At 36.6% G+C, this 7,683-nt stretch overlaps 1 protein-coding gene across 1 annotated transcript; it reads left to right on the plus strand.

The window, feature by feature from the left end:
- The first annotated feature begins 805 nt into the window (after positions 1-805).
- On the plus strand, positions 806-6,676 carry LOC105135744 (probable LRR receptor-like serine/threonine-protein kinase At1g34110). The gene is made up of 7 exons (XM_011040776.1): positions 806-1,231; positions 1,370-1,522; positions 1,648-1,708; positions 1,885-1,901; positions 2,017-2,172; positions 3,570-5,509; positions 6,069-6,676. The coding sequence occupies exons 1-7, from the start codon at positions 868-870 to the stop codon at positions 6,351-6,353; spliced, it is 2,976 nt and encodes a 991-aa protein (XP_011039078.1). The 5' UTR covers positions 806-867; the 3' UTR covers positions 6,354-6,676.
- The last annotated feature ends 1,007 nt before the right edge of the window (positions 6,677-7,683 follow it).

A 7,683-nucleotide genomic window follows, 5' to 3' on the forward strand; every position in this document is an offset into this window, starting at 1 on the left:
TGAATTTGTTTTGAATGGAAAAATATATATCATTCAGAATAAGAATATTCAAACAATAATTAATATGAAAGTAAATCAGCCTAACAGATATTTCTTTCTGAAATTGATGATGTTGATAATATATTGGGAATCTTGACCGACTTCACAAGTCTACGGAGAAAAAGAAGTGCAAGTGGACGGTGAAGCTACCGGGAAATCACTTCATTCCATGAAAAACGTTGAGGAAGAAATTTTTGTTTTCCACAAGATCAAATCAATTGTTCAGAACACATGACTTTCCATGTCTATATATGAAGAAAAACCAGAGTAGTGTACACAACAAGTTGGAGGAATTGACTAGTGGCAGACAGTGATTGTGGAGCCTTAGACTTGATGCACCTATTGGATCCTCATAAATAAGAAAAAAGACAACCACTCACATTGACCTGGTGCATCTAGCGGAACCTAATATGTCAAAAAATAAAATACATGAATTTTCTTAATCACATATTCACATATGGCTTTTTTTAGTATTGTTGTTTTTTTCCAAGTTTAATCACAAATCCACGGATCAGTGGGTATATTTAGTATTGTAGTTTGAACACAAATCCACGGAGTAGTTTTTATTTTTTATTTTTACTATGTGTCAAAGTCAATTGACTGTATGAAGAGAGCCAAAGTGTGAAAAAATAGGATATTCACGGTCCCAAATACACATAACACTGCTACTGTGCTCATTAACATTAACTATTTATTGAAAAGTTGATCTAAATTGAACAGAATTTATATGTCAAACGTAGTATAAATAGGACCTCTATGGTTGCCCGAATGCACATATGACATAACAAACAGCAATATTCTACGTAGTACTTCATAGAATTGTCCAAGATGATGATGAAAAAAATGGGGGCTTGGATGTTGCTAGCATTATTGACTTCGGTTGGCGACTGGTGTGGTCGTTGTTATGGGTGCTTGGAGGATGAGAGAATTGGTCTCTTAGAGATCAAAGCTTTGACCAATCCAAACAGCATTTACATGGGAGATTGGGTGGAGTACAGTAGTAATTGTTGTGAGTGGTCTCGGATCGAGTGTGATAACACTACAAGGCGAGTGGTCCACCTCTCTCTTTGGGGTGCAAGGGATCAGAGTTTGGGGGATTGGGTTCTCAACGCATCCTTGTTTCTGCCTTTTAAAGAACTGCAAAGTCTTGATTTGGGTTATAATGGACTGGTTGGTTGCTCTGAGAATCAAGGTCGGTTCAATGCTTCTGTTCTTGTAATCGTAAAGTAAATTCATATCATTGTGTGAATCTTATACTGAGATTACTCTGATGAAGTGGCTCGCTGGTGTTTAATGTCAATTATCTTGCTTTGACGTGTTTCTCTTCCAGGCTTCGAAGTCCTATCATCAAAACTGAGGAAACTGGAAGTACTTGACCTAAGTCTGAACCGATTTAATAATGATAAAGGCATTTTATCATGCCTCAATGGGCTTTCCGCTCTCAAGTCTTTGGACCTGTCAGACAATCAGCTGACAGGATCAGGTAGCTTCTATGGTGACCGTTTAATTATTTAGCTCTGAAACATTTTCTTTTCTCCTTCTCATATGATTTAGCTTCTATGCGTTTATTTCCTTCCAGTATGCTTAATTTTGAGAGACATCATGCAGGTCTCATAGTCTTTGTATCTGTCAGGCAATCAGCTGACAGGATCATCTACTGGTATCAATAGTAAGTTGCATTCTCTTAAGAAAATTGAGGACTTTATATCTACTTAGTAATTAATGATAGCATTAATTTCATCATGTTTGACTGAGCTTTCATCTCTAAAGATTTATATAAATTGTTTTTCTAATAAGACCGGAAGAGATCAAAATTAGGATGATTAAAGGTATATATTGTTACAGCTGTTATTATGATCACTGTTAGTGCAGATTAATTAGGGTAGCTGGCAGATGCATGGACACGTGTTAGAAGTTGTTAAGAGACGGTTAGAGTTAGTTAACAATATAATAAATCGTGTAATGCATGTGGGGAAGTTGTAAATGGATTACGCACGCAAGAAATAACAGAGATTTATCATCTCAGTTACAATAAATTGAACGACAGCGTTTTATCATCTCTCAGTGGATTTTCAACTCTCAAATCTCTAGATCTATCAGGCAATAGGTTCACAGGATCAACTGGTCTCGATGGTAAAGTTGTAAATCATTCCTACCTCGGATGGCATTCCCTAGTGAGGTTTAATAATTACACGTGTATTAACCCCTAAGTAATTGTTTGGATGAAGCCTTAAAAAGGGTTTATATAATTAATTCTTTAACGAGTGAAATAATTTGAAACTTACATCTACACGCTATTAACTTTTGTTCAATTTTTTAATTTTTTTTAAAAATAAATGAAGGTGAATATTTAATTAATAAAATTTTAATATCATATTAAAAAATTATTTTAATTTAAAAACTTATGCTATGTCTTGTATATTTACTCTAATATTATAAATTATTGAATTATTGTAAATAATCATTATTGATTGTTAATTCTCTCTATCACAGGTTTAAGGAAATTAGAAATCTTGGATCTGTCTTCAAATGACTTCAAGGAAAGCATTTTGATAGAGTCATTGGGAGCGTTGCCATCCCTCAAGACCTTATCTGCTGTTGGTAGTACATTTAAACACTTTGGGAAAGGTCAGTGACAGTTTTGGTGCCTAAAACAATATGATATTTATAATATATTGATGGATTTATCTGAGTCTTAAATTAAGGGTAGCTGGCAGATGCATGGAGTCAGTTAGAGTTAGTCAACAATAGAATAAACCATCCCTCCTCTTAACAGAATGTGGGGAAGTATATATATATAATGATTTATAAATGGATTACGCACGCAAGAAATAACAGAATCATCCTCCTCTTAACAACCATCCCTCAAGACCCTTTCTCTCATGGATACTGCTTAATCAGTGTTTAGTTTCTTATAATCTTAATTACTAATATTGAATGGAATAGTTACTATTTTCATCATACCTTTTCTTCTTTCTTTTTCACAGGAACTTTCTTCAATTCGAGCACCCTTGAAGAATTGTATCTAGATTTTACTTCTCTCCCATTAAACTTTCTCCAGAACATCGGAGCATTGCCCACTCTTAAAGTATTGTCTGCTGATTACTGTGACCTCAATGGCACCCTGCCCGCTCAAGGTAAATTAACAACTCTCCATCCGCTCAAGATTCTTTCAACACTATATATTTTGACTATTTCCAGATAAATTGTATAGGTTGGTGTCAATTGAAGGCTTACTCCTAACTTTACGCTACATTTAGCAAAGGATAAAATCTAGGGTTTCTCAATCTCTAAAATTTCTCCTTCCTAGAAAACTTTTAATTAAAAAAATTATGGATATCAATAATCTAAATGACCAATCTCTAATATATATATATATATATAAAACAAACAAAGCTGCTTAAATATAATCTAAAACCGACCTAGCTAATGAAACAAAAATCAACTAAAACTTTAAAACCGTACTTAGCAATTACATAATTGATATATTCCTATTACCTTAACAATGAACACATGGATATATTCTACAGGCTGGTGTGAACTGAAGAATCTTGAAGAGGTAGATCTCTCCGGAAACAATCTAAAGGGCGTACTCCCTCCTTGTTTGGGAAATCTATCATCTCTACGATCCTTGGATGCATCTGACAACCAATTGGAGGGAAATATTGCGCGTAGTCACCTTTCCCATCTTACGCAGCTCAGATCCCTCTCACTTACCAATAACTACTTTCAAGTTCCAATATCATTTGGTTCATTTATGAACCTCTCCAACCTCAAGTTATTTGCATGCGATAACAATGAGCTAGTAGCTGCACCCAGTTCTCAGCCTTTAGTTCCAAAGTTCCAGCTTCTTTTCTTTAGTGCTTCAAACTGTACTCCAAAACCACTCGAGGCTGGATTTCCAAACTTCCTGCGTAGCCAACATGATTTGGTGTTTGTTGATCTATCCCACAACAAATTCGTTGGACAACCTTTCCCATCTTGGCTGCTTGAGAATAATACAAAGTTAGATCGACTATATTTGAGAGACACCTCATTTATAGGCGGTCCTTTGCAGCTGCCACAACATCCAACACCCAACCTTCAGACAGTAGATATGTCTGGCAACAACATACATGGTCAAGTTGCAAGGAACATATGTTCGATTTTTCCACGTTTGAAGAACTTCATGATGGCTAACAACAACCTTACAGGTTGTATTCCTCCTTGTTTTGGGAATATGAGCTCTCTCAAATACTTGGATCTTTCCAAAAATCACATGTCTTGTGAACTGCTTGAGCATAATTTGCCAACAGTAGGCTCCTCGTTGTGGTTTTTGAAGCTGTCCAACAACAACTTCACTGGGCGATTACCACTCTCTGTGTTCAACATGACTAACCTAGAGTACCTCTTTCTCGATGGAAACAAATTTGCAGGACAAGTATCTGGTTCCTTTTCTCTTGCATCATCATTTTCGTGGTTTGATATCAGTAACAATCTTTTGTCAGGCATGCTTCCAAGGGGAATTGGGAACTCGTCACTAAACCGCTTTGCTCGGGCAGTTGATATGTCCAGAAATCAGTTTGAAGGTACCATTCCAATAGAATATTTCAATTCTTATGGGCTTGAATTTTTAGATCTTTCTGAAAACAATCTGTCTGGGTCTTTTCCGTTGGGCTTCCATGCATCAGATTTACGCTATGTCCACCTTTACAGAAATCAATTGAGCGGTCCACTGCCATATGCTTTTCGTAATCTCTCTTCGTTGGTTATATTTGATCTCGGCTATAACAACTTAACTGGGCCCATTCCAAATTGGATTGATAGCCTTTCGGAATTGAGCATTTTTGTTCTCAAATCTAATCAATTCAATGGGAAACTTCCTCATCAGTTATGCTTGTTAAGGAAATTAAGCATAGTGGATCTTTCAGAAAATAAATTTTCTGGTCTGTTACCCTCATGTTTGAGCAATTTAAATTTTACGGCATCAGACCAAAAAACTTCGGTTGAACCTGGTACGACGTCACAAGATTATAGAAACCTGGAAGAAATATTTGCATCCATAGGTTATTATATTCATGACAAAATTGTGTTGCCAGAGATCGATGTAAAAATAACTGTGGAGCTTACAGCAAAGAAAAATTTCTACACTTACGAAGGCGGTATCCTTCGTTACATGTCTGCTGTGGATCTTTCTTGTAACAGATTCACTGGAGAAATCCCGACAGAATGGGGAAACTTAAGTGGGATATTTGCTCTAAATCTGTCACAAAATAATCTCACTGGATTGATCCCTTCATCCTTTTCCAATCTGAAGCAAATAGAGAGCTTGGATCTTTCTCACAACAACTTGAATGGGAGAATTCCTGCACAACTCGTTGAACTGAAGTCTCTAGCAGTTTTCAACGTGTCGTACAATAATTTGTCAGGAAGAACACCGGAGATGAAATATCAATTTGGTACCTTTGATGAGAGCAGTTATAAAGGGAATCTGTTAGGTTGGTTGCCATTAATGTGCAACAACCATTTGCTATTGCACCAACCATGTGCACTCATCCATGTCAAAGGTTGGCAGCCACCATTGTTGAAGAAAAGTTGGAGTTGGCAGCCACATTTATTGAAGAAAAGCCTCAGATGTCAAAGGTTGGCAGCCACCATTATTGAAGAAAAGTTGGAGTTGGCAGCCACATTTATTGAAGAAAAGCCTCCATGAATGCCTATAAATAGAGGCATATGCAAGAGAGCAAAATAAGTGAAGAGAATTATGAAAATGTGAAGAGAGTAGAGAGGAAGAGAGAGCTGCAATGGCAGCAGCCTTGCTGCCATTGCAGCAGCTGCAAGTGCAGCAAAGAGAGTTGAGAGTTGAATATGAAAGGGTGTAATCCTCCTCCTCCATGTATTTGTTTTGTATCTTTCTCTATCTCTAAATATATTGACTTCTCCCGTGGATGTAGGCGATTTTGCCGAACCACGTTAAATATTGTGTCAGTGTGCTTGGCTCTTCTATGAGCAAGTATCAGAACATCACCGGTAGGAATTCCCAACAGAATCCTCTTCTTTGTGGACCTCCATTGCAAAAAAGTTGCGACAAAACAGAATCACCATCAGCGAGAGTGCCTAACGATTTCAATGGAGATGTTGGCTTCATAGACATGTACAGTTTCTATGCCAGCTTTGGTGTGTGTTACATAATTGCGGTGTTGACAATTGCAGCAGTACTGTGCATAAATCCGCATTGGCGACGCAGGTGGTTTTACTTCATTGAAGAATGCATCGACACTTGCTACTGCTTTTTGGCTATAAACTTTCGCAAGTTGTCCAGATTCAGAGGGTGATTGGGTCTTATCATGATCGAGTGGGCTGCTTTCTGAATTTGTTGCAATCCTCTGTGGGGAAGCAGTCGCATTCCAAATCAATGGTTGCTCACAACATGTATAGCAATTTGCCTGTGAGAAGTGTTCTGTCGAAGTGTCTGGTTCTTGTTGCTTAGCCTTTCTGTTTTGACATGACTTGTGTTTGTCATTGTGCTTGTATCCATATTTGTTTGTTTCGTTGTTATGCCTTAATTATGTTGCGTTTTGGTCTTAGATAAGCAATCAACCAATACTTCTTGGCTTCTTGTGATTTCTATATCCCTAATAATATGGAATTTATTCACCATTGTAATAGTTTACAGTATCGTATTTTCTCAATTAAAAAAATAATTGATAGAACCAAAGGATCATACCAGCAAGGTGGAATGTGGTAAAGCAATAATTTTGTTTGCTGAAAGAACACAAGTCTAAACTTAAAACAGGGCAACGGCATAATCTGTCTTCCTTGCAATAATGTGCTTGATTGCTCGTATTTAGACCTCCTCTCCTGTCCTGTTTGCCTCATCCATGTAAAAAGCAAATAAACAAATATAAAGTTCCATACTTTTAATTGAATTGAATTGCCAGTAAGTTCTTTGTCCATTTGAACAGAGGATTTAACTTTCATGTATAACCTTTTTCAGAATATAGTTAGCTTAATTTGTCATAATGAAAATGATTTTAACTTGAAGCTTCGGTAGCTAAACTCTAAGCAGTTCCGGCTTGCTTAATTACTCTCTCCAGAGGTATCTTCTTCTAGTAGAACTCCAGCCTTCTGACCTCCAAGATGGACTCAATTAGGAAGAATTTGTGTTAGCCCTGCACATATTTTGTATGTTAACTATCTTACAGTATGTTAGCTTTGTATAGTTGCAGTGGATATTATAGTATCTTACAGTATGTTAGCTTTGATGAGTTGCAGTTGACAGGATTTACTGGTATCAATAGTAAGTTGCATTCTCTTTATCAAGAAAATTGAGAACTTTATATCTATTTAACAATCAATATAATGAGAGCACTTCCTCATGTTTGACTGAGCTTTCATCCCTGAAGATTTATATCTATGGAGCTTTCAACTTATCCATAAATTGTTTTTTTAAGAAGACAGGAAGAGATTAAAGTGAGCTGGACCAGAATTAGGATGATTAAAAATTACGAGTGACGATGTATAGAACGGATACTTGCAATCTATCTTCTTCCTTAATCTATGCACTGTATATTTTTTTGATGTAAAATTTGAGAATTATATATATATGTTGTAGGTTTTCAACTCCAACCGATGAGGCTGGGAAAGTTAGAGAACCTTAACCTG

Source organism: Populus euphratica, unplaced genomic scaffold (assembly GCF_000495115.2).
Source record: "Populus euphratica unplaced genomic scaffold, PopEup_1.0 scaffold271.1, whole genome shotgun sequence".
Taxonomy (NCBI): Eukaryota; Viridiplantae; Streptophyta; class Magnoliopsida; order Malpighiales; family Salicaceae; genus Populus; species Populus euphratica.

What these genes read in the sequence shown, in the direction of transcription:
- LOC105135744 (XM_011040776.1), top strand. Translation starts at nt 868, where the DNA reads ATGATGATGAAAAAAATGGGGGCTTGGATGTTGCTAGCATTATTGACT. An exon ending in CAATCAGCTGACAGGATCAG is followed by an intron (nt 1,523 to 1,647) that starts GTAGCTTCTATG and finishes GACATCATGCAG; the next exon opens with GTCTCATAGTCTTTGTATCT. An exon ending in AGGATCAACTGGTCTCGATG is followed by an intron (nt 2,173 to 3,569) that starts GTAAAGTTGTAA and finishes TATATTCTACAG; the next exon opens with GCTGGTGTGAACTGAAGAAT.